At 40.2% G+C, this 27,924-nt stretch overlaps 1 protein-coding gene across 2 annotated transcripts in view; it reads left to right on the forward strand.

Moving 5' to 3' along the window:
- The window catches only part of SLC44A1 (solute carrier family 44 member 1), a 139,490-nt gene that overhangs the window by 55,560 nt on the left and 56,006 nt on the right, over nucleotides 1-27,924 (forward strand). For both annotated transcript variants that reach the window (XM_034664219.1, XM_034664218.1), the window contains exon 4: nucleotides 25,539-25,675. In XM_034664219.1, the coding sequence (XP_034520110.1) occupies nucleotides 25,539-25,675 (137 nt within the window). The remainder of the gene's footprint in view (nucleotides 1-25,538; nucleotides 25,676-27,924) is intronic.

Below are 27,924 nucleotides of genomic sequence, written 5' to 3' on the forward strand. Positions count from 1 at the left end.
CCTTAAGGTTGTACACGAAGTTTCAACTCAGGGAATAACGTAATTATTTTTTCTTCCTAAGATTGTACTTGATGGGAGACAGAGGGATGATAATGGATTTTGAAACATTAAAGGTATAACGAAACATTTTGTGATGCCATTTATAAGTACAGTACACATCAATTTCCAATTTTATGAAAGATACATTTTCTTTGTCAGACTTTAAAATTTGTTTTGAATTCTCAAGCTTGATCTTTTGCATTTCATGAAATTCCTGACTTAATTGCCTTTTTTCTTCATAAGAGCTATTATTTCATTTTTCATGTCTGTGAGGAAAATGTCATCAAACATATCTTAGGTATGATGTCAATATATTTGTCCACACTGCCTATTTATGACCCATCACACTTGGTCAGATAAGTTTAATAAATAAAAACAGGTCTTCAGAATTAACCAAACTAATTTTAAAGTCATGGGTTACCCAATTCAGTTAATGAACTTTATAGGAAAAGGCTGAGCAGTGAAAGCTATTTTTAGGCTATAGTTGTTTCAAGAAGCATTTTCCAGGATATAGTAGCTATATTTATTATTAGATAAATCTGTTTGTTAAATCAGGGCACTTCCTGGAAAGTGTAAGATTAATTTGACAATTTCACGAAGAAAAAAGAAATCCAAATGGTTAATCGTATCTCAGAGATATTCTCCCATTGAATGAAGGAATAATGCATTCAAGTAAATAAAATTTTAAATAATAATAATAATGAATACTTGTGTAGCATATCATAGTTGGCAAGCATATGATACCATGCTGTGGGGTAGGTGTCATGGAAGTTTAGAGAGATTGGAATGAGTTTCTCAAAAGCCTGGCTGGTCAGTGGATTATCACACACAGACTATGAGCTTTTCTCTTGATAAGCATGTGCATCCGTTGACAGAAGTGAAAATTGGACTCAGAGTAATTTGGAGGATTTTCATTTATTCCTTTTTTGTTTGCTTTATAGAATTAACACAACTTTTAGGCCTTGTGTTATTTCTGATAACAAGACAGCCTATATATATATTTTTTAAAACATTTTCTTTTGAAATAATTTTAGACGCCTAGAAGTTGCAAAAATAATACAGGATTCCACGTCTTTTGTTGTTGTTGCAGTAGGTAGTGTCTGTGCCGTCAAAAACTTTTAGACTCTTTAATGCTGGCGACGTGTGCCAAACATAAAATGTTATCATTTAGGTAATTGAGGAGATAGGAGGAAAAGAGCTCTCTTCCCTCAGATCTACTGCTCACATGAGGTCATACGTTTATGGCTCCCCTTGTAATCTGCTGGTGGTTCCAAGCGTATTGTCACCATAAGGTTTGTGTAAATGTCACTCTTCATGCTTAACCTTATGGAGGTTCATTTGGTCAATTTTTAATTTCAAATCCTTGTATTTTCTATGTACTGATATAGATATTTTCTATATACTATATGTTCTATACACTATACACACACTATATAAATATATATGTATATTTATACACATATATAATATATAAATATTATATAAATATATTTACATATATACATAGGCCTCTTGCAAAGAGAGCCTGCTTCTTACTCTAAAAAAAAAGTGGCGATTTCTCTCTGAGTGCTCAGTGTAGTTGGGAGCCATTCATGGATCGCTGTAGAGGAAATAGTTTCCCAAGTGTAGCTATACCTTAGGTATACATGTTTGTTTATTTATTTGTTTATTTATTGAGAGGGAGAGGGTGAGAGAGAATCTTAAACAGTCTCCATACCTAGTGTGGAGCCCGACCTGGGACTTGATCTCACAACCCTGAGGTCATGACCTGAGCTGAAATCCAGACACTCAACTGACTGTAGCACCCAGGGGCCCCTGTTTATTTATTTTTTATCTCTACTTCTTCTCTGCATGTAAACGTTTTAATGCTGACCCATCTAAGTATTTCTATCTATGAATGGAATATATATATTTTTAATGAATAATACATTTTGAACATACCTTTCTTAGGTAAGTCTGTACTGTTTGGGTTTGAAAGAAGGCATAGTGTCTTTGTGTTTGTTACCTTTACTCCATCCTCTTCTTTTTCCTGCCAAATGCTTTCGTTTCCTCCTTTTTCATTCATTTCCTGATATATCTTCATCTTCGTTATGAATACTAGGCCCTACCGTAGCTCTAGAATTTTTTTATATCTGTCTTGTCTGTTGCTACCTCAACTTGACCTTGATCACTACTTTGTCCCATTTCTTATCCTCAGTCCCTAGTGCCTGATACTCACTGGGACCTACCTCCATACATATTTGTGGAATAAGTTAATAAGTGAATCGTCTAAAATCTTGAATACAACTAACTCTACTTTGTTTTCATGAGTATTGCAATTTTCCTTTTTCAGAAAGAAACATTTCTTCCATTCTTCATGTGTCTAAATTCTCATCCTTCAGCCCTCACTATAAATGTTATTTCCCAGAAAGGTCTTTTTTGATCTCACAATTTAAATCAAGTATTTAAAAGTACTTTCTCATGGGGGACCCAGCTGGCTCAGAACATGTGACTCTTGATCTTGGGGTTGTGAGTTCAAGCCCCATGTTGGCTGTTGAGTTTACTTAAAAAATAAATAAATGATAATTGTCTTTCTCTGCTTGACTTATTTCACTTAGCATTATCTCCTCCAGTGCCGTCCATGTTGCAGCAAATGTTGAGAAATCATTCTTTTTGGTAGCTGAGTAATATTCCATTGTATATATGGACCACATCTTCTTAATCCAGTCATCTGTTGAAGGGCATCTCGGCTCCTTCCACGATTTAGCTATTGTGGACAAAGACAATTATCATATGGTTTCTCTCATCTATGGAACATAAGAACTAGGAAGATCGGTAGGAGAAGAAAGGGATAAAGAAAGGGGGGTAATCAGAAGGGGGAATGAAGCATGAGAGACTATGGACTCTAAGAAACAAACTGAGGGCTTCAGAGGTGAGGGGGGTGGGGGAATGGGATAGGCTGGTGATGGGTAGTAAGGAGGACACGTATTGCATGGTGCACTGGGTGTTATACGCAACTAATGAATCATCAAACTTTACATCAAAAACCAGGGATGTACTGTATGGTGAATAACATAATATAATAAAAATATTATCATGAAAATAAATAAATAAATGAAAATAAAAACATTTTCATTGTGTCCTATAATATGTGTAATTATATATTTATTTTGTGACTATTTGTTAAATGTGTCTTCTAAGTTCTGGGAGAACAGAGGTGAGGTCTGTTTTTTTCAATACTATATCCTCAGTACTTGGAATATAGTAGGCATTCAATTAAATGTTTGTTGAATGGGTAAAAAATTTATTTTCTTAAAATTTTTCTGGGAAGTGAATTACCAAGTCTGAGGATAAAATTAAGATTGCTAATAAATATTTTAAGATTGTTAATAAAAATTGCTGATGAATATGGCTTTCCAAAAAGTCTGTTCCATTTACATTCCCACCAATGTCTGAGATTGCTTTATCTTTGCTAGTATTACTAGTTTTTATTTTTTACTAATTAGGTTAACCAAAAAATGGTGTTTTATAGTTTTAATTTGCAGGTCTTTGGTTATGCATGAGCCTCTCTCCTTCACGTTTGTTGACCTAAGGACAACTGTTGTGCTAGCATATCTATTCTTGGTCTTCTAATCTCTAATCTTCTCCATCCTTTATACTGTGATAGGATTAAGTTCTTTCAAACACTTTTTATGGTCATTTCCCTGCTCAGGAGCCTTTCCTTTAGTGTTGATGCCTACAGTATCACAGATGAGCCCACTCAACACCTGCCATTCCAGGCTTCCCATTGTCTACACCCATTGTCCCTATTCAGTCCTTTCCTGCTGTTTCTCGGTGTAGTAGTGTTCTTCAAGATACTCATTCTGCCTGTGCATTGTCCCCTCTCCCTCTCTGCCAGTCTTAATTCTTAAAAGACTCAAGGTGGGTCTCCTAACCTCTTCATGAAATATTTCAAAATACACTTTATCCCATTGTGATCTTTTATTCCCTGAACTTTCCTATCTCAAATTTGTTTTTCTGTTGCCTCAGAGTTCTTCTCCAGTTATATTGTGTGTGTCTTCTGCTTGTAGTAATTATCATTTGCTAGGTAACGATGTTACTATAAACTTTGTGGCTTAAAACAAGACACATTTACTATTTCACAGTTTCTGTGGGTCAGGAATATGGGTATGGCTTAGCTGGGTCTCCTGCTTCAGAGCGTCTCGCAGGATTGCGGTCAAGGTGTTGGTCAGGGCTGGGGCTCTTCTGGGGAGTTCCACTTCCAAGCTCATATAGTTGGCAGCACTCTGTCTTTCAAGATAGTTGGACTGAGAGCCTTAGCTCTTTATGGCTATAAACCCAAGGCCACCCTCAGTGCATGCTATATGGGCCACTCCATATGGTGGCTTACTTCAAAGCCAGCAAGGCAAAGCATCAGTAGAGTCTGATAGCAAGATGGAAGTTAAATTTTATGTAATATAATTGTAGAAGTGGTGTCTGTCACCTTTGTCATATTCTACTTGTTAGAAGCAAGTCACAAGTCCCACCCAAATTCGGGCGGGGGAGGGAATTACAGCAAAGTGTGAATTCTGAGAGGTGGGAATCCTTGGGGCATCTTAAAGTCTTCTGCCACCCTGCCCAACATGGTCTCACTGGAGTGCCATGTTTTGTATAGCTCCCAGATTTGAACACCCGAGAGAGTTATTTCATAGGGGCTTACTGAATTGCAGTAATAGAGGAAGGAATAAAGCTAGAAGAGGAATGGGAAGGGGGAATGCCTTTCACTTATTCTAATCAGAAAATTTCAGGGACACCTGGGTGGCTCAGTTAGTTAAGTGTCTGTCTTCAGCTTAGGTCATGATCCCGGGGTCCTGGGACTGAGCCCTGCATTGGGCTCCCTGCTCAGTGGGGAGCCTGCTTCTCCCTCTCCTTCTGCCCCTCCCCCTGCTTGTGCGCATGCGCCCCCCCATAAGTAAATAAAATCTTTTTTTAAAAAGTTTAAGATGCCAAGATGACTATAGGATTCTATTAGTGGTAAAGAAAAGGCAATATTTTATTGCCTTATCATTCTTTTTTTTTTAAGATTTATTTATTTGACAGAGAGAGAAGGGGAGAGGAAGTGAGGGAATCTTAAGCAGAGTCCATGCATGGAGCCCAAGGTGGGGCTCGATTCAGGACCCTGAAGTCCTGACCTGAGCTGAAATCAAGATGAGCCACCCAGGCATCCCTATTGCCCTGTCACTCTAATTGTAATGTGTTCTTTTTCTCCGAATAATGTTTTTGACCTGATAATATATTTACTGCAGTAATAAGGATGTAAAGGAAAATGGTAGGTAATATTTTATGATATACAGGAAGGTCCCAACTTCAAATGGATTATGTTCCCCAAGTTCGCTTTTAAGTTGGTTGTTTGAGATAGGTACAACTCTTCTGAATAGAAACAGTGCTATAAATAAGGTTCTGAGGCTGGGTTAACTCAGAAAGCTCATTTATCTTAGAATCATAGACTGTCAGAGGTAAAAGGGATCTTTAAGATTATCTAGTGTGTAACCACCTTACAGCATCCTGTCAAATATTGGTAAGCCTTGTGTGTAACCTCCGTGAAGCACCCCATCAAATACTGGTGAGCCAACTGAGGCTCAGAGAAGAAAATGACTTCTTTTGTAGTTGAGCTATCATTATGTAGCAGAGATGCTAGAGAACAAGGGTAAGGCTTATAGTCTTGTTTTTGGGTTTTTTTGTTTTTTTGGTTTTTTTGGTTGTAGGGAGTAAGGTAGTAATAATATATTTGAACTTTGATCGACAATTCCAAAATTCTACATTTCCTACCATTTTCAAAACCTACCATTCTTCCACATTCTGCATTGCCTACCATTTTCAAAACCATAAAGCTAGCTTTACAGTGTATGTGTCAATTTTTAGAGAATTATTATTATTATAGAAATTGTTCCCAAAGGGGAAGCCCCCTCTCCTCCATATCAATTTGGATAGAACAAGGCTGCTTCTAGTTCTAAGATACTGGATTTGTGGATATGGGGACTATACTGGGGCAAAACTTCTAGCTCTTTTGGCCCCTGGGGAGGCAGCTGGATCCAGCATGGATGTTACCTTGTCCTGGGTGCCTGGGATGGGAGAGGCTATGGCAAGGGGGCAGTGACTCTTTGTACGCAGAGGTTATTGTAAAGCCAGGTAAGGGTATGTAGAGAACTGCTTTTAATCTTTTTTATATAGGTATTATATCATTATTAGAAATTTTTTCTCCGTTCTGCAAACAATCCTAAAACAGAGCTTAGCAGCTCTTTCTTTGTGACTCTTAAGAAATTTTCTCAGTGAGAAGTGAGATAGATCTCACTTATCAGTATCAATTTTTTCATAGAGGTTCCAAAGATATATTTTTTGCACAAATCTAACTTTATTCTTTATCTTTTTATCTTTCCTCTAAGGAAGCCATTTAAAGCCCCAATCACTGATAAAGGCTCTTTGACGGTAAAATGCCTCTCAGATTTCAGATACCGAGTATTAACAGGAGGTGCAGGAAGTAGAGATCTGAGGACGGTTGATGGCAGACATTTGTAAGTAAAATCTATAGGGGGCATTTTATTTGAGACCTTTTTCAATTACCTTCGTAACCTGTGGCAGGGTATCTAGTGTGAGTTTTATTTCTTTTTTTTAATTATCTCATTCCCCAGAAATCCATAGCATAGAATGTTCGTGGTGGAAGGGCTCTGGAGATGACTGAGCCCCTTCATTTTACGGTTGAAGAGACTGGGGTCTAGGAAACGTCAGTGGCTTGATGAAACGTAGTATCAGGACTAGCACTCACTTTTGAATGCTGAGTCTAGCGCCCTTTGCGTTATATACCACCCCATCCCCAGTAAGCTACGCAATGATTCCAATTGCCAACCCTTTTTTTTACTTTTGGGGCCTCTCCCTCTGAACTTTTTTTTTAAGAAAAAAATTTTTAATTATTTATTTTTTTAAAAAGATTTATTTATTTTTTTAAAGATTTTTATTTATTTGACAGAGAAAGAGGCAGCCAGCGAGAGAGGGAACACAAGCAGGGAGATTGGAGAGAGGAAGAAGCAGGCTTCCAGCAGAGGAGCCCAATGTGGGGCTCGATTCCAGGACCCCGGGATCACACCCTGAGCCAAAGGCAGATGCTTAATGACTGAGCCACCCAGGCACCCCAAGAAAAATTTTTTTAAAAGGTTTTATTTATTTGTCAGAGAGAGAGCATGCACACACAAGCAGGGGGAGCCACAGGCAGTGGGAGAAGCAGACTCCCTGCTGAGCCCGATGTGGGACTCGATCCCAGGACCCTGGGATCATGACCTGAACCGAACGTAGACCCTTAACCAACTGAGCCACTCAGGTGTTCTCCTCTGAACGTTTAAAGATGAAAAACTTTGAGTGGAACATGCAGAGAAGAAAGGGCAGGTTATATAAATTAATAAAGTTATAACTAAAGAAGCTTTGAAACCAATCTATGAAGGCTTCGAACAATCTGAAGGCGATTTGATGGTGGCACTGGAACCACCACTACACTAGTCGCTACTGCAGCTGTCAACAAGTTGCCACAAACTCAGTGCTTTGAAACAACAAAGTTAAGTGTGAATCAGAAGTCTGCATGGCAAGGCCCAGCTGGTTCCCTGTTCCAGGTTTCACAAGGCTGAAATCAAAGTGTCAGCAGGGCTGTGTTCCTCACTGGAGGCTCTGGGGGATGAATCTTCTTCCAAGCTCATTCACGTGTTGCCAGAATTTGGTTCCATGTGGTCGTCAGACTGAGGTCCCATTTCCTTGCTGGTTGTCAACGAGGGATTGATTGTTCTCAGCTTCTAGAGGCAGCCTATGTATCCTGTAGCCTATATTCTGTGGCTCATGGTCCACTTCCTTTAGCAGCGGTGGGCCAGATCCTTCTCGTGCTTCAGTCTCTCTGACCCCCCCTTCTTCAGGGTAGCATCTTGGTTCTAGATTGTCCATTTGGGTAGAAGAATCTCTCGGCAAATGACTGGGGGTTCAGGGACAGAGTCATTTTAAGTAGGGTTTTAGAACCTTAGGTTGGAGGTTCAGAGCAGGGCTTGCATTGTAGCAAGGGGAAAATCAAAGTAGGCTTCTGGAAGGAGGGCGCACAGAGTGATGATGAGGGGGAAACTGGTGAATGGATGGTTGTGTGGGCTCTTGGGCCATGTGGCGGCTCAAGAGCCCATCTCTCGTGAGGATGGAATTCCAATTAGAACGCCAAGCTTGGTTCTCATTGGCTGAAAAACATCGTGGGCTGAGTGTACAGAACATGCTAAAGCGGGCTGAAAACTGGCGCCCACTGTGAAGAGCTCCTTACTCTATCTTGGGGAGATACAGAGGCTTAGGAGGGGAGAGGCAGTGCATTTTATCCATGTGCTAATGCTTGTGTTTTACGGAATGTTCAGGGTAGCCCAATAGATCACCTGCTCATTCCTACCCTTAGAGATGAGTTTGAACAAATGGAGATACTTGAAGCCTTCAATGAGTTTGGCTTTGCTTTGAGGGAAAGCACTGTCTTCTTTGCCTCCTGTCAAATAGTCTCTGATTCTTGCATTAATACCACCTCTCCTCCTTTGGCTCAACACGAAAAAGGGCAAGCTAGATAGAGACTACAGATGAACTTGGATTTGTGGACTCGTTTTGTCACAAACTAATAAGCATTTGAAACAGTAACACTTACGATGTTCTAAATGAAAATTTATGCAGTTTTCCCTAAACTTTATTTTTTTCTCATGGAAAATGTTAGAAGTTGTAAAAATGATAGGTAAATTTTCTGAAGGCAATTTTATGGAGGCATCTTTGGAAATTTTTTTGCCGTATTTGGTGACCACGCTACTCTTTAGCCTGAATTTTAAAACTTTTTACAAAGGTAACATCTGTGTTACTAGTATATAATTCTATCTCTAGGATAATACTTGTTATGGATAATAGTGCTAGCAATTTGAAAGAAGAGATTCAGTTACATACCTTAGAAAATACTGGAGTTGAAAATTGAAATGTTTTGCAGATTCTAAATAGGGAAGTAAAAAGCCACTTAGAATGAGATGACGTGTCTGCAGAGAAGCAAGGATGGGGTGGTTGGTTTTTCTCTGTGTTCCCTGCTTCAGTGTGTATCCTGCCCTAGCTAAATTAAACAGCTGATTGATTATACATGCTCAATCCAGAATTTCACTACTTGGGTTGGTTCCAGGTTAACCAGGCAACTGTAAAGATTCTAAAAAGCTGTTGTCATCGTATGTATGCTCATAGGTATGACCTTTGTAATACACTTTAGGTGATTATTAACCACTTCAGCAATGAATGTTAAAGTCATTAATTTGCCATCTGTTTATTTATCTGGATGTGAGTGTGGAGGGCAACTGAGAAGTTGGAGGGTGCACAGTCCACACATGACCACCCTCACTTCTGACACTAATTATGAGTTTGGGTTCCTAAGATTACCTTTACTTCTGACACCATTGCAAGTTCAGGGGCCCAGAAGACCATTCTTAGGAAGCCTCACAGAACTCACTGAAATGCGTTATACTCACAGGGAAGAACTATAGATTAAAATCGGCCAACGAAAGAAGTACACAGGGAAGAGTATTCATTGTTTTCTCCCTGTGGAGTCAGGGCATTTACTTACCTGGCATTGATAAGTGACAATACACATGGCACGTTGCAACTGATAAGCGTACCCAAGTCTCAGTATTCAGAATTTTTATTGGGGCTTCGTTATACAGGCATGATTCACTGTACATGTGGCTAATTCCTTCTCTAGCCCCTCTTGTCAAGGAAACACATGATCCCAAACTCCTGGTCTACATGACACTGGTGGTCTTTCTAAGGGTGGGCAACCCCTTGGGCACTGGGCTGGCTCAGGTGGTAGGGCATGCAACTCTTGATCTTGGCTGTAAATTCAAGCTCCATGTGTGGTGTGTAAGAGATTACTTAAAAATAAAATCTTTAAAAAAAAAAAAGAAAGAAAAGAGTGGTTAACCCTGCCCTAAATTCTGTCTGGTGTGGCCTGCCCACACCCTAAATCACATTGTTTTTGGACTATCTACTATAACCCAAGGCCCCTGGCAAACAAAGACACTCCTTTGCCCAGGGCAAAGTTGAAACCTGTTTCTGAGTAGGCTAAATTCTTTACTACACATGTAAGTGTGTGGGACTTAATTAGGGGCTCTTTAAGTTGGATTTTGTAAGTTACATTGTTCAAGATGAAATGTGAAATATTTTTATAGTTTTATTAAGGTATAATGTACATATAATAATTGACTGTAACCGGTAACTGTATACATACACCCTCTATCACAATCCACACTTGTGTTGCCCCCTGAAAATTACCTCATACCCCTTTGCAGCCAGTTCTTCCCCCATCCTTGTTCCCAAGCAACCACTGATCTGCTTTCTGACAGTATAGTTTTGCCTTTTCTAGAATTTCATATCATGGACTCATATAGTATATTGTATTTTGTGTCTGGCCTTTTTAACATAGCCTAATAATGTTACTGAGATTCATCCATGTTGTTTAATACAATAGTTTGTTCTTTTCTAATTACTAAGTAGTATTCCATTGTGTGGATATACCACATTTTGCTTCTCTGTTCCCTAGTTTTTGGATATTTGGGTTATTGACTTATTTAAAATAATTTCGTTCTATTATGAATAACACTGCTTTGGAAATCTATGCCTGGGGTACTCTATGGATGTGTATTTATTACTCTTGGGCAGAGACCTAGGTTTGGGATTGCTGAGTCATGATGAGATTATGTTTAACTTTATAAGAATGCGGAACTGGGATGCCTGGGTGGCTCAGTCGGTTAAGCTCAGGTCATGATCCCAGGGTCCTGGGATAGAGCCCCACATGGGGCTCTCTGCTCAGCGAGGAGCCTGCTTCTCCCTCTGCCTGTCACTCCCCCCGCTTGTGCTTTCTTACTTTTTCTCTCTCTCTCTCTGACAAATATATAAAATGTTTTTAAAAAATTTTTAAAAAGAGAAGAAAAGAAAATATTTGGAAGTGTTTTCTGGAGGGGTAGCACCATTTTGCATTCCCGCTGTAGCCCGGGACACAGGGGTGCAAGAGCACCTGGCTCTGGGGGTCCCAAACAGACCAGGTTTGGCCCGTTGCCCCTGACAAAATCCAAAGGCAGAGAGACACATGGTGGGGAAACAAGAAAGGAATTTATTTCAGTGAGGCCAACACCAGGAAGGCAGCGGACAAACGTCTCAAAGACTGTCTTCAAAGTGCTGAAAATACTTCTAGGTTTATATAAGGAGAATATGGGACAAAGGTGGGTGGATACATGCAGGTGGGCAACAAAGGTCAGGTCATCATTGTCTTGGGGTCAGTCCCACGGGGTCTTGCTGGCTCCAGGCAGCCCTTACTGCTCGAGGGGGTGGTTTTGGTTCCCATCAGGGGATGCTTTGCCTGCAGGGTCTTTTGCCTGAGTTAAGAGATAAGCTGGAAAGAAGAACTTAATCAGTTAGAAAGTACAGACTGAGGTCAAAATGGAGGTAGTTGACATCCTCTTTCATTTTCCTCTAGAAATTTTGTATTTAGCTCTTACATTTATGCATATGATCCATTTTGATTTAATGTTTGCATATGGTATAAAGAGGTCAAGGTTTGTCTTCTTTTTCAAAAAATCCAGTTATTCCAGCTCATTTATTGAAAAGGCTGCCTTCCCTGTTGAATAACCTTGGCACCTTTGTAAAAAAATAAATCTTGAGGGCACGAAAGGAAGCTGATGGAGTTTCTGGTAGTGGCAGACACCATTATTACGGAAAAAATTAAAGTAAAGATATCACCTCTTTTATAACACTGTTTTAAATAACTAGTTCCAACAAATTATATAAGAGATAAATGGAATGTGTGTAGGTCAGTAGAGATAAAAATAATACTATCCGCCAACGACAAAGGACTGTAACCTGAATGTTTAGGAGATCCAACAAAAATTTATCTTGAAATGAGATGCTTAAATCATAGGTTATAAAACATACACCTTACTCAGTTCAGTCATTTATTTTATCACTAGACAAAATATAATGAAATACATAATCCCACAAATATAATGAAAAACATAATACTTGTTTTATGAGAAAACAGAATCTAACAAGATACAGGGCCAAATACAGAGAATTATAATACTTTAATAGAATGAAAAGAAAACAAATAATAAGAGAATATAATCTACTCCTGGCTGAGTAGTCTTAATATAATAAAGATGACAATACTAACAGAGTTAATTTATAGATTTAATACAATACCAGTTAAAATCCTGATAGGCTGGTGAATTGGACTTGATGGATAGTATAAATCACAGAATAAAGGAGCAGGAAAGAACTTCAGGGGAGAACATTTTAAAAATTTTTCTTGTTCTTAAAATAATTTGAGAGGATTAGAATTAGGAGCATATATTGTAAGACAACTAAATGGGGATAAAAGAGCAGAGAGCCATACAATGGAAATAGAGAAGAGATTAGACCAGAGATCTAGGCTAAGTATAGTTACTGAAGTTGAGCACCAAATTAACTGTGGACTTTCTGGCTTTGAAGGTAGAAAGGGAAACTTGTGGGTTTCACCAGTGTTTGCATATTTAAAGGCCTTTAGGCAGGCACTATAAATCTCTTAAGTGGGCTGGGAATAAGATAATAGGGAATGTTGGACACTTTGAACTTGATATGTGTGTGCCCAATAAAAGGAGAGTTTCTGCTTGGTCCTAGCTGATTTTTGGCATGTGGATGGATGGCCCAGTAGTGCTCCTTTTTCAAAGGAAGCCGGAAATCTATTGATGGAAGGAGAGTAGAGTAGGGGAGCACACGTGACCTATCGCCTTAGTCTGTTCAGGCTTTTATAATATTACAGACTGAGAGGCTTAAAAACAACAGAAATTTAATTCTCTTAGTTCTGGACACTAGAAATCTGAGGTCAAGATCATGTGCTCATGAGGGCCCTCTTTCTGGTTCATTGCTAACACTTCCTCCCTGTGCCCTCACATGGTGGAAGAGGATAGAGATCTCTTTGGAACCTCTCACGTCTCAGAGTCTCCTAATACCACCACCTTTGAAGTTAGGATTCAACATACGAAACTTGGGTGCACACATTCTGACCATAGCACCTGTTGATCTTCTGATTCTTTTTTTTTTTTTTTTTTAAAGATTTTATTTATTTATTTGACAGAGAGAGAGACAGCCAGCGAGAGAGGGAACACAAGCAGGGGGAGTGGGAGAGGAAGAAGCAGGCTCACAGCAGAGGAGCCTGATGTGGGGCTCGATCCCACAACGCCGGGATCACGCCCTGAGCTGAAGGCAGACGCTTAACCGCTGTGCCACCCAGGCGCCCCGATCTTCTGATTCTTAAATATGGGCAATTAGTGTATTGGCCAAACAAAACAGGTAGGGGGGAGGGATTACTCATTGTCTAATTAGTGATTGTGTAGCTTAGAGAGGAAGAAAAAGGAGTTTTGCCATTGAAAACCAACACTTACTCCCCAGTATATTAACGAGACTACCTGAATGCAGGTTAATAACAGTGATGGAAACAAAATAGAAATATCAGAAATAAACTGATAGTGGCATATGAGAAATCAACTAAAATAAAAACTAATAGCAATAGGTATTTAACAAAAGACATTGTTGAATGATAATATGAAGGAAACTACGTCTAGAGCTCTTTTAATCTCACACCATGCAAAATAAATTTTAGATGAGTTAAATATTTTATTTTATTTAAAGATTTTATGTATTTATTTTTGCGAGAGAGAGAGAGAGAGCGCGCATGAGAGAGAGAGAGAGAGAGAGAGAGAGAGAGCGCATGAGTGGAAGGGAGGGGCAGAGGGAAAAGCAGACTCCCCATGAAGCAGGGAGCCCAGTGCAGGACTCGGTCATGACCTGAGCCATGACCTGAGCCGAAGGCACTTAAACGACTGAGCCACGCACCCAGGCGGCCATGAGCTAATTTTTTTTTTTAAGGATTTTATTTATTTATTTGACAGAGAGAGACAGCCAGCGAGAGAGGGAACCCAAGCAGGGGGAGTGGGAGAGGAAGAAGCAGGCTTGCAGCAGAGCAGGGATCATGCCCTGAGCCAAAGGCAGACGCTTAACGACTGAGCCCCCAGGCGCCCCATGAGTTAAATATTTTTAAACAAATATTACACTTTTGTTATGGAGAGGAAACCATTTATATGTTATTGAAGCATTAAAGGAGTAAAGTAGTACCAAGGTGATTATGTTTGATTGTCAAAAAATATGATTCTCTGATACAAAGACAAAAGTAGTACCTTGAGAACAGTATTTCTAGTTTTTCTATGATGGGTAACATTTTTCACGTAATTGGGGATATATCCATAAGGGTAGCTTCAATAGACAGATAACCAATGATGGTTTACATTTTCGTCAAGGATGATTTACACTGGAGAAAATAACATTGGTATGTGTGACCCAAAGGTCTTCATTTGTAAAACGAAGATAATAGTAGTACCTACTTCCTAGGGTGTTTTGGAGCAATAAATATGATAAATGATGTGTGCTCCTTAGCACATTGCCTGGAACCATAGATGTTAACTGTTATTTGTTATAATCATTTTCATTATTATTATCTTACAAAGCAAGTTTCAAAGTTACTTATCAAAGCTTCTTCCCTTTTTCACCCAGATAGGGAAATCTGCTCATTTAGCCAAGTTTACATTTGTGGAGTTTACAAAGCACTTTCACATATTCCGTCTCATTGATTCTCTCTCTGGCCCTGGGAACTCTGAATTTCCTCTCAGTGGGGGCTGTCAGGATTCACTTTTCCGTAGTCACAGCTTGGTTTTTGGTCATCACCCTTTATCGCTCCACCTATAAAATCAATTCAGACTAATTCAGGAACTCCCCACTCTGATCACAGCCTTTTCTCCTTGCACTTGTGTGTTCTTTGCCTCCTGGAGCCATTCTTTGACTTTGAGTTCTTTGACTCCTGTACTTTCTCCTGTTTTTCTTTCTTTACTTTCATCCTTATTTTCTATTATAATTTTTCATACTCTTTTGGTAATATCAAGTGCCTGTCTCTGCCTTACTCTGTCCTTCTCAAAGGCTAAAAAGAAGTCTGTGTTGGGCAGAGGATTTGAATGGACGTCTCCAAAGAAGAGAGGTGAATGGACAGTAAGCCCATGAAAAGTTGTTCAACATCATTAGTCATCAAGGAAATGCAAATCAAAACCACAATGAGTTACCCCGTCATATCCACTATGGGTATGGTAAAAAAGACATGGTTGCAATTATTGGCAAAGATGTAGAAAAACTGGATCCTTCATACGTTGCTGGTCTGGATGTTAAATGGCACACCTGCTATGGAAAAGTCTGGCAGGTCCTCAAAGTATTAAATACAGAGTTATCCTATGACTCAGCAATTCCACTCCTTGTTATCTACCCAAGAGAAATAAAACCATATATCCATAAAAACATACATCCATACAAAGGCTTGTATACTAAATGTTCATAGCAGCGTTTTTCATTATAGCCAAAAAGGGAGAATAACACAGATGTGTACCAACTGATGAATGGATAAACAGAATGTGTTCTAGCCATACAATGTAATATTATTCAGCCGTAAAGAGGAATGACACAGACAAAACTTGAAAACATCATGCTAAGTAGAAGCAGCCAGTCACAAAAGACCACATATTCTATGATACCATTTATATGAACTGTCCAGAACAGACATATCTATAGAGATCGTTTATTCATGGTTGCCTAGGGCTAGGGGTTAGAAAATGGGGGAATGGGGAATGACTGTTAATGGGTATGAGATTTCTTTTTGGGGTAATAAAATGTCCTAACATCAGATTGTGGTGATGGATAAACAACTCTGTGAAATATACTTAAAAATATTTAATTCAACTGAATTGTACAAAACTTTGAACTGTACAGTTTATAGGTAAATTTTAGGGCATGTAAGTTATATCTCAATAAAGCCATTAAACTAAAAAGAAGAATAAATCTCTGGTCATTGACTCTTCTGTTTTCAGCCTGAGTGCTGAACAGGTTGATTTTGAGAATGCTTCCTGTGACTGTGTAGTATTGCCAGTAAACTTGGGGTGAGGGGTATTATTCCAGTTGACTAGAGTAAACCAAGAACTTTTCTTTCTTAAAGCTCTTGTGAGTTATTTTTAAAAGGTATTTTAGAGGCACCTGGCTGGCTCAGTTGGTGGAGCGTGTGTGACTCTTGATCTCAGGGTTGTGAGTTCAGGCCCCATGTTGGGTGTAGAGATGACTTAAAAATAAAATCTTTCAGGAAAGTGTTTTAATTTGCTTTTTTGTCTCCATGTAGTATGAGGAACACAATTTGCTGTCTTGCTCTTGGTTACCGCTCTGGCGATTATTTCTCCCTTGATTGTATATGCCCAAGGAGAAGACAGACACTCAGCTAAATAGTAGGATCGTTCTTCCCCTATGCCTTTTCAGTTCCATGTCTTTGTTTTAGCTCTTTGCCCCTCTTACTTGACTTTTTGTTTTAATTTCTTTGGGGGGCTTTGACAGTCTGATTGAAACTATGAGTAAGAAATCTCTCTTCAGAAAACTGCATGGGAATTTGTGCACCAAATTTTGCTTACAATTTCAAGAGGGTCACAGATTTCGCCAAGGATCAGAATCTCAACTCTGCACACTCATTTTGGGGGATCTCATACACTCCTGGGCAGATTGTCATTTATGTGCTGGTGATTCCACAGTCTCTATCTCTTGTCCAGATTTCTCTGCCAGAACATTCCAGCCAACTGTCCAGGTCCACTTGGACACTCCACGGATACTCCAGACTCTCACTGTCTACAGTTAGAACATGTTCTTATCCCTCCAAACTCTGCTCTTCCTCCTGAGATGCGTGTCTTACTGAACAGAAGAGGAGTCCAAACCAGAATGCCCTGGCTATCCTAGTATAAACCAGATCATTCTTAATTTCTTCTTTTCTTAATTTTTTCTGTAAAAAAGCATCACTCTTAATTTCTTCCTTTCCCTCCACATATAGTCAGTCTTCAGGTTTTCTTAATTGTGCCTCAGTTTTTCCGAAATCTCATTTTTGTTCCCATTCCTACCCGGGTCGAAGTCACCCTCTTGTTAGAGATTCAGTCTCCTTACTTTCTCTCTTGCTCGCCTTTAATTCATTCCCCACATTACAGTTGGTGAACCCTCAATGGCTCCCCAGTGGCGTTAGGATGAACTCCAAAGTTTCTGACCCCTTTGATACCAGCTATGAGGCCTATGTGATCCAGCTCCAGCTTGCCTGTCCGGCCATCTGGTTTTTTATCACAGTCCATGTCAACCATTCTGACGTTTTTCATTTTCTCAGTTACACCATGCTTTGTCTCACTTTTATGTCTTTTAATGTATTCTTCTTTCCCTGTTTCTGCCTCCTTTCCTCCACACCTTGCAAACTCATATTCATTCTTTAGGTCCTGGCTTAAGAGTTCCCTTCTTCTGGACACCTGTCCATTCATGGGGCCCTTTGGAGGCTTTCTCGTATCCTTTTATCTCTGCGGTAGTGTTTATATGCTTTTGTAATTACCTCCCTACTCTCTGTAGACTGTCAGTGCTAGGAAGGGAAATACTTGTTGGTGTTGGTCTTGCTTATCATGGCATCTCGACTGCATATTAGCCCTGCACCTGGCAGAGGTATTTGATAAGTTTCTGTTGTTTCCTTCTACCTAAAATATCTTCCTCCTAACCTTCCCTCTCCCGCCTGCTCCACTTGGCAAAATCCTACACAGTTACCACCATGTATTAACTCAACAAGTAAGTTAGGAACTCCTTCTTTATTCGAGGCACCATTTTAGGCACCAGGGATATAGTGAGAAGAAGACAGCAAATATTTCTGCCTTTTGGGAGCTGATACTCTATAGGTGGAGACAGATAATAAACCAATAAATAAGTAAAATATACAGTGTGTTAGTGAGTCTACGTGCGAAGGAGAAACAGAGAAAGCAAAGATGGATGACGCCCATCAGGGTGGAGAGACAGCATATCAAATGGGTGGCTGCCCCACTGTCATTGAGAAGGTGACTTTTGAGCGAAGACTTGAAGCAAGTGAGGGGGCTACCTGGCTGTGCTGCTCTCTGGAGGAAGAATGCTCCAGGTAGATAGAAGTGTGGAGGCCTCTAGGCGCGAGTAAGCTGGAGAGTGAGGAGCAGAAAGGAGACCTATGGGAGGTGAGGTCGGAGCAGTGAACATCTCCTAGTGTCACTGTCTTCATCTGATCCCTGGGCTTCCTCCACGGTTGGAAGCTGTTTTCAGCTCTCAATGCTGTGAATTTACCAGAAATGACTGTTGAAGTTTCCCTTCTTAGCAGTTACTTGTAAATCAAGGGCTACAGAAGTGCTAGCCTGGAAGGCTGCCGGGCTGGTGAGGTGCGTGGCAAGGCGTTTCTCTATCAAGTGCTACCTCTGGGGACATGTTTGTCTCTTCCTCATTGGGACTGGGGCAGGGGAGGGGCGGGCGGTGGGAAAGTGGGGCGTTGCTGTCATCACCCTCACAGGTCAGGTTGCCCACAGTTCACCTCGGCCCCTTTTTTCTGTTCCTTAGTTTTCTTGCTGTCTTGGGGGCATGATGAACATTGTACTGGTCTCTCAGCTACTATCTAGAGTGACAGTTTTGAAGATAAATCACTACTTTCAGCACGTTTCTCTCCCTCCTCTTGGCTTTGTTCCAGGAAGTGGAGGACCAACGAACGGGGTTTCGGTTAATTATACGTTGCGTCCGTGTGTTGGGTTAGTGTGTGTTTTGTTCCTTTGGGGTTTTTATGGACTTCCGTGTGCAGGCTCATAACTCTGTCCTGGGTAACACAGCCCTTCACGGTGCAGTTGGGTCCCACCCCGATGGGGTACCTGGACTGGCCTTGCGGGCACCGCACGCTTTGAAGTAAGAGGCCTCCTCTGGGCACAGTTCCACCGCGGGTGGAGCAGAGATCCAGGGCTCTCTGAAGTCTATATTTAGCAATAGGAGAAGCCTCTGTGAGGCTGTTGTGTTTTTCCTTTTGGTGTGATTCACTAATGGCAGCAAGCTCTATGGAGAGGGGCTATAAATTGTAAATTGATATGAAGTAATAATTGGAAAAATGATCAGACTCCATTTTTATTCTCCTCTGGGGAAAAACACGTGTCCGGAATCACTAACGCAGAAGGCAACGGATGGAGGGATTTTTCAGCCAGCTTTCCAGCTGTAGTGTTGTAGTGCTTCTGTCCTGATTAGAGAGGAGAGAAGCCAAATTTGGCAGGAGGTGGCCAGCAGACTAGTGTGTGTTTGCCACTTTTTGCTCCAAAAAGCCTTGCTGCAGAGTTGCCATGGCAGCTGGAGGCAATTTAATGGCCGGGGCTCAGCTCTGGAGCAGTGTGCTGGTGCCCCAGCCGTCCCATCTCCGGCCTCCCACCGAGGGGCTGGTTATGCCAGGGTGTCCCTGGGCCCTGGCTGTTGATGCAGTGGAGCTGTATGGGCCTTCAGATTCGAGGGATGGCTATTTCTTCCGTCCCTTGTTTCTCCTAGGGCATAGCCCTTTGATGTCCCATCCGTAGTCCACCTTATCAAATTATTTGTAGTTCCTTAAATATGCTCTTTCATGCTTCTGTTCCTTTTATACATGCGGTTTCCTCTGCCCAGAATGCTCCCTTCCCCATCTGTCTGGAAAATTCCTACTCATTTTCAAAATGTGGCTTAGATACTGCCTTTTGCTCCGTAGAGCTTCCTCTAACCCCTTATGCTCTCTGCAGAATTACACTATTTCCTCTGCCATCTCAACCTTGTCATGTATCACATGATTTGGAAATGACTGTATTTTTGTTTCTTCTCTAGGCTGTAAGTTATTTGCATTTAAGAACTGATTTTTTTTAATGAATTTTGTATCCCCAGGCCTAGCCCATGAATCGATACATAATAAACACTTTGTAGTGTTTGTTGGATGAATGAAGTGTTTCTGTATCATCCGATGTAATTTTTTTTAAGGATTTTATTTATTTATTTAAGAGAGAGAGAACAAGCAGGGGGAGCGGCAGAGGGAAGAGGGGGTGTAGACTCCCCACTGAGGAGGGAGCGCAACACGGGGCTCGATCCTAGGACCCCGAGATCATGACCTGAGCCGAAGACAGATGCTTAACCGACTGAGCCACCCTGGTGCCCCCATCCTATGTAATTCTTATCATGGGAAACCATGATAAGCATACCATGTAAAGAACAGCACTGTATGATTGGCTGTAACTTACTCACCATTACCTTTCTTCTCTCTTTCCATTTTAAATTGGTGGGCCAGTGGCGGAAAGAGCAGCCTTTGGGAGTCAGTCCCTAGGGTTCAAGGCAGTGTAGTCTACAGTTGCTTGCCCAGCTTGTAAATCTCAGTTCCCTCTTGTTGAATTAGGATGTGCAAGGACGGTGCTGAAGATGCTTGGTGGCCCAAACTAAATTCTTGGTAAATCGCGTATTCTCTACCTTGCCCTATCTTCCTTGAGGAAAATGAAAGCAAAGTAGAAGTTTCAGCCAATTTGAAGCATCTCTGGCATCCTTCTCTGCATCAGCTCACTCAGTGTTCACTGCCCTGCCCTGAGCTCAGCTTCAAAAATACCTCTTTCTGTGCCTCTTGTCCCCTTTTCCAAACTTTCATGCCTTACTGCCCTGTCTTCATCTTTGATGTGTCTGTCCCCATGACTTTACCACGTAGATAGACATTTTCTTTGCATCTCTCTCCTGTCTTGTCTTTTTGGGGATATGCTGTATTTCAAGAATTTCGATTGAAAATGAATTTATCTGTTTCTCGCCTTCAGTAGTTCCCAGGAACCATCTCGACTATAATATACACTTTCATGCCTTACCTGCTGTCCTCTATAGTGTTCCCTTTACCGTTCGGTCTTCAGCATGTGGCGCCATTCCTCTAATTTTGAAGTTCAAGGGTTGCTTAAGTTGTTTGCAAATGTGTTCTCCATGCCATGTGATGCTGCTGCATGCCTGTCGTATGTGCCCATGCCCGCAGGTGTCTGGGCTGTCCAGGTGGTGAAAGCGTTTCTCTCTTGTTGCCTCTCTCCCTACTTTCATTCCCACTTTTGGTATTTTATTCATTCCTGCTCCTCTACAAAACTTAAAGCTGTTTTTAAGTTGTTAGTAGGTCTAGTGAAAGACTCACTGAGGATAGTGATGAAAATTTGCTTTTCACTCCAATTTATTGCTTATCTGTGATGGTGGTTTTCCACCTTGAAAGGATGAAGTATGGGAGCCAGGGCATGTAATCACAAATCCATGTGCCCCAAACCCTTCCCAACCATTTACCCAGGGGCAGAGTCAAGATAGGCTGTTTTAAGAAACCTTTTTGGTATGTCTTATAGCCACCTACCTGGTGTCTTTCGCCTTCTCGGTTAAAAAACAAATAACAAAAAAAATCTACCCACTTATCAGTAGATTTGTTAGTTAAAATAATCTGGTCTGCCGATGTCATGCTTATTTGAAAGTTGAGTATTTGTTTCATTTCAAAAAAATGAAATTGGCAAATACAGTTCATTTTGTTTGAAGTGAAAACTGAAACGAATGTAAGGATTTATTTACCTGGCTAAGGGCATTTTTAAATCAAAAGGCAAGAAAGTGCAGTTTTAATGAATCATAAATTTGTCTGACACATGCACTTTTCTTACTCTGTAAATATTCAGTTAAATGCCATTTAGTTAAAATTTAATTACTTACAAACACGCTGCCATGGATTGAACGAACTTCAGGATGGTGGAAATAATATTCAAAATTAATATAGAACAGTTAAAATGATTTATTATTTTGTAGGAAATATTTGGGGAAGAGAGCAGGTTAGTCACAAGGTGAAACTCCGAATCGGAAGGACTAGGTTTGAATTCATTCTCTGGCATCTACTAGCTCGCTTGGGCCATGTAGTTAGTCCCTTGGGACCTCAGTTGTGTCCTCTGTGGAATGGCAATGGCCTCTAGCTCATAAAGTTGTTGTGAGGATCAAATAAAGTCATGAATGTGACAGTTCCCAGCACCCAGACATCCAGTAAGTGTTAATAGAATTGGAATCTAAGACTTATAAATCATTTTAAATGTTGTGTGTGGGTACATACATGTTGTGTGTATATGCGTTTGAATATGTGGAGTGAGTGTGTAAGGAATTAAAGGCTTGTATTCATAGACTGTGGAGATGGATGACTGTTTTGCATAATGGTGTGTATGTGTGTAAGTGATTTTATTTCCTGAGGATACCATTTAAGATTATCATTTATTTCTGTTGCAGTAGAGTCTTCCAAACCATACATGCAGGCTGAAAAATGAGCGGTGTTAATTTTTTAGTGTTACAGACATTATAGAATTTTTCTCTGCCTCCTGTGTTATTTCCCTTGTGCCACACTACTTCTGGAGGCCTAGTTGTTTTTCTTTTTGTTTTTTTTAAGTTAATTAATTTATTTTTTAGTAATCTCTGTACCCAACGTGGGGCTCGAACTCACGACCCTGAGATCAAGAGTCGCATGCTCTTCCGACTGAGCCAGCCAAGCACCTCCAGGCCTACTTCGTTCTTATCAGGGCTAATGACTTAATAGTCATGAATACTCCTACACAGATTTTTCTTCCAAATAAAGTATAATGTTAGTATGAGTCCTGTTGTATGCTCATATCAGAAAGTGTTGCATTTCATGCCTTACCATCAAATGTAAAATTTCTGAAAAGGCCGGTAGTTTTCTTAATGATATAAATCACTGAGTATATCCTGCATGTTAGGTGTTTTACATACAATATCAGTAACATTAAACTAGAAAATAGGTGGTATGCAGTTTTACAGATAAGGAAACTGAGGCTCAGGAGAATAAATGTATTCCCCAAGGTCAGAGAACTGTGAAGAAAGAACCAGAAAGCAGGCTCAGATGGCTCTGACCCGGGCTTGGTACAAGGCTGCTAGCCAGTCACTAGGATAAATCAAGAGTGTGCTTTAAGGTGCAGAAGAAGCTAGAAATAGAGTGAGGACACTTTTGGCCTCGCAGGGGGCAGAATCCTGCAGGACAATCAGACAACGTATCTGTTCTCAGCAGGCTGTGGAAGTCCGTGTCACTGATCCAAGGTCCCAGGAGCCTCTGGCTTTCTCTCCTTCGCCCCACGCTTGTTTTCCTGTTGTCATGTGATTTCTCCAGGTATTTCTCCAGGTGTTGCACATCACTTAGCCCCACGCACTTAACTCCTTCCCCCCGCCGCAGCTCCACGGCCCTGCTCACCCCCGCAAAACCGGACGACAGGATTGTTGTGAGGGTTGTGTGATAAGTGAGTTGATATGTATAAAAAGTTTATTAATACAGCATCTGGTATGTAGTAAGTACTCAATAAATGTTGGCTACCATTATTTTTATTGATTGTTAACTGTATGCTTGGAGGTGGTGGTAAATGATTCCCAGTTTTTATGACACCTTCCTCAAGGACCTGTGTGTTCCCTACCCTGGGCTGGCTTTGTGCCATTGCTTGCACAGAGCCCCAGGCGGGGCATGCTCACTCCCATACACTGGACAGATGGAGGGAGAGTAAGGAAGGGGGCGCTTGCTTCTGCACAAAGGTGGTCAGAAAAGTTTTCTCTGTGTGCTCGTTCCTGGGCACCAGGCATAGGAGCAGTCTGAATTCCACTTCTGAAGAACACCTTTCTGCTAGGCTTCTTTCCTTCCTTTTATCTATGTAGAGCATGAGTGGTATTGAATTCACTAACACAGTTATAAAAATTTTTTTATTTTTTTATTTTTTTATCTTTTTGGTGGTTTGTAGCTTGTCCCTGACCTTCCGTGCTGGGTTCCTGGTCCCTGGCCCCTCTGCAGTATTCAGTATTATCCCACCTGCAAAGGCCTCTCAGGTCCCTCTCCCCCTGACATACACACTTTTTTTTTCTATTTAATTTTTTTGCTGGTATCCTTTTGTATTGTCCATCCCAGCATATACATTGACTTGATATTTTTTCTTTTTTCTTTTCTTTTCTTTTTCCTTTCCTTTCTTTTCTTTTTTCTTAAAGATTTTATCTATGTATTTGCGGGGGGGTCACAGAGCGGGCATGCACAAGCTGGGGGAGAGGCAGAGGGAGAAGCAGGCTCCCTGCTGAGCAGAGAGCCCCACATGGGGCTCAATCCCAGGACCCTGGGATCATGACCCGAGCAGAAGGCAGATGCTTAACCGACTGAGCCACCTAGATGCCCTGATATTTTTGGTTTTCAATTTTCTCATCTAGTTCTTATATTTGGTTATATTTCCTGATTTGAATCCTATTTTATATAGCAAAGCAACAGAGTTTAACAATGTGGGAAAGGCCGTTGGCAGATAGATGATTTCGTAAAACTTTGCTTGGGCCCAGTAGATTGAAAACCAGCTGTGGAGGTTCTTCAGCTCCTCTCTGGCACAAATGCCTTCCTACTCGTACCCTCTCCACTGCTCCATGTTAGTCTTCACTTTTCTCAGTTAAGAGTATTTAGCTCTTACTTTCTCTTTGGGCAGATGATAACATCTATAATCTTTGTCATCTCTTCTACTTTTTTAACTACATACATACATTTATTTATTTTTAAGATTTTATTTATTTTTTTATTTATTAGAGAGAGAGAGAGAGAGAGAGAGAGACAACACAAACAGTGGGGCGGGGTGGAAGGGGAAGCAGTCTCCCCACTGAGCAGAGAGAGCTCGATGCAGGACTGGATCCCAGGACCCTGGGATCATGACCTGAGCCTAAGGCAGATGCTTAACCGATTTAGCCACCCTACTTTTTAACATTAAAAAAAATCTGTTTCAGTGTAATTTCTGATGAATCTTTCCTTTTCTAAAATATAAATGTATAGGATACAAAAGGGATAATTTAAGATTTGGGCATTTGCTGATATGTAATAGACCTTTTAATAAACAATATTTACTGTAGTTATCTCAATTCAAAAGTGATTTACATTTTCTAGAACAGGAGAATTCTGAAAAGTGAAAGAAAAACATTAAAATCACTTTATTCTAACATCCAGAGATGACTGTAGTTAAAATGTTGGTATATTTCCCTCTACTCTCCATTCAACTTTATATGTTCAATTTTATATAATTTTACAGTTCATTTTTATAATTATATATTAGTAAAAGTTTATATATTTGTTTTTATAATTTTATATTTTGTATATAATTATATTTTTATTACTAAAGTTTATATATAGACTATAATTCATGTTATGTATCCTAGTAATTTTTAGGGCACAAATTTGGGAAAAAATAAAACAAATTATTTAAAAAACTAAAATAATTTCTAATTATAAAGCATACATTACAAAAATTTAAATATTGGAAAAATACATCATGACAAATATGAGTCCTACAGTTCCTCCAGTCCCCACTGTTAATGGTATATTTACAAGCAATTAATTAAAAAGAAAATCTGTGATTAGATTTGTGAAATATCTGTTCATCTTTGATAAAATTTGTGAAGGAGTATGGAATAGAATAGATGTTCTTTGCTTTTATGCTTAATCAAATTAGGCAGTGAACCAGAATGTGTTCTTGTGAAATAACATCTCGATATTTTTCTCCATGCTTTAGGTATGTGTTCTTTTTGGATCCATGCAATCTGGACTTGATAAACCGGAAGATCAAGTCTGTAGCACTGTGTGTAACAGCATGTCCAAGACAAGAACTGAAAACCCTAAGTGATGTTCAGAAGTTTGCAGAGATGAATGGTGAGACATGAGGCCATCCAAGTCCTCACCCCGGTCACTTCCTCTCACTATTAAATGTTGTGTGTTAGTTTTCCAATATAACTAGTGTTAAATCATCAAAAAACCTTAGAAAGAGAGAATTGAAAGTGCTTTTGGACTTCCTTGATGAAAAAGATGATAGTCGCCTGGGGAGCTTATTAAAACTCCAGATGCCTAGGTTCTGCCCAGGGAAATTCTGACTGAGTAGGTCTTTGGGTTCTGGAAATTTGGTTGGGTTTTTTTTTAAATTATTATTTATTTATTTATTTATTTTTTACAAATATCTCAGGTGATTTTGATGTAGCCTCTTCGCGCATTTGGGAATTACTAGACTACTCTTTGTGAAATTGGGTTTTTTCTTTTTCTCTTCCTAAGTATCGATAAAAGTATTTCAATTAGTATATTTTATTTTTATCCCTGGATAACAATGTTATATATGTCTAGTATAAGAAATTTGAAAAATTTAGGAAAAGGAAAATGAAGTAAAAACCAAAATTCCACCATCTTTCAATTGTGTTGATGAGTTTTGCTTTTTTATACTTGATATTGTCTCATAAGCATTTTTCTCAGGGTAAAGTTTTGAGAAACTCTGAGGTTAAACATACGGGAATTAGCTGAGAAAACAAACATAGTCAATTTCCTGACCTCTGACTCCTTTCCCTTGGGTTTCTCATTTCCAGGTGCTATCCTCAGTTCTCTTCAGAGAATTTTATTTTTAACCTCTCTTCATGGAGGGCCACAAACTGCTAGCCTGTGTTTTTCAACTTCCATGAGGTTTCATGTTTGCATTTTGTGTGTTGGCATCCCCAGGGATGCCTTAGCCCTGCCTGAATTTACAGGCTGGTTCTGGTTCCTTGGAACCAGGGCTGACTCATGCATCCTCCTGGTATAACTTCTAGCTGGGTAAAGAGACAGCCTGAGAACATAGCTGCACACACAGCTCTACATAGTTCCAGAGTCTTCCTGAGGGGTTGCTGGCCTTTTGAGGGCAAAAGGACCGAATCCTTCCACCTGGCTGGATTCCTGTCCTGCCACTTCATGCCCTCAGTGTGGGGTGGTGGGAAGAGCATGAGATTAATGTGACTCTGGATTCTAATTCTGCTGCTCCCCCACTAACTGGCTCTGTACTGAAGGACAGAAGGTGTAGCCTCTCTGAACTAGATTTCCTCATCTGAAAAAAAAAAAAGTGAATTAAAAACAATGCCTCCTTCATAAGTGGTTATGAGGATTAAATGAGATGATGCATGAATTCTGGGCTCTTAGTGGGCATTGAATGAAGGGGTCCCAGCTACCCTTCAAGATCTCATTTTTTTTCCCACATACCCTTACCTGTATTGATTTGCTGAGTCTAATCCTAGAACTGTCGGCCCTGTCATTGTCAGGTTTCTTAGGGAGAAATGAATGATCCCTTCTGGGTTTTTCTCAAATCTTAGACAATGTGAGCATACACAGTACACTCTGGGAGGTGGTGGTGTTGAGTCATTAAGAGCATAGGCTCTGGAACCAGATTATCCGGGTTCAAATGTTGGTCCTACCACTTGTTAGCCATGAGACCCTGGGCAAGTTACTTGATCGCTAGATGCCTCAGTTTTCCCATTTATGAAGGCGATAATATTTGTATGAAAACGATTTCATAGGTTGTTACAAGGATCTCATACATGAAATATGCTTAGAAGAGTGTCGAGCAAATAGTAACTTGCTTAAAAAAAAAATAGTATTGGTTACTGCTGTTACATTACTACTATTAATGTTATTATCCCCCCAAAGGAATATAATAGTCTTCCTGCCTACACAGTCTCTCTCTCCTTCTAGCCCTTTACCTACTGCTGCCGTATTAATGTTCCTAGAACTTCAATCATATTAATCCCTTACTCAGAAATCATCAGAGGTAAAAAATAAATACATAAATAAAACACCGTATGACTTACCTTGGCATTCAAAGCTAGGATCTCTAACATGTCTTCTTGAACCTGCTGGGTGTGAGTCTTGGTCCCTTGAACCTGACATGTCATCTGGAGGCCCAGAAGAGAGTTAGTTCCTTGTCGACTGTATTGCCTGCTGTGATGATCCGCTGGGGCTGCCCCATGCCTCCCTGCTGGTGTATTTATTTCCAGGCCATTATCCTTCTAAGTGATTATGATACCAAGTATGGCCTATTAAGGCCAGTTTATAGGACTTTTCTGGAGAGTTTTGCAGCTTTGTGTTTTTTTACAGTGTCTTACACAAAGCAG

The sequence above is a fragment of the Ailuropoda melanoleuca genome, chromosome 7 (genome assembly GCF_002007445.2).
Source record: "Ailuropoda melanoleuca isolate Jingjing chromosome 7, ASM200744v2, whole genome shotgun sequence".
NCBI lineage: Eukaryota > Metazoa > Chordata > Mammalia > Carnivora > Ursidae > Ailuropoda > Ailuropoda melanoleuca.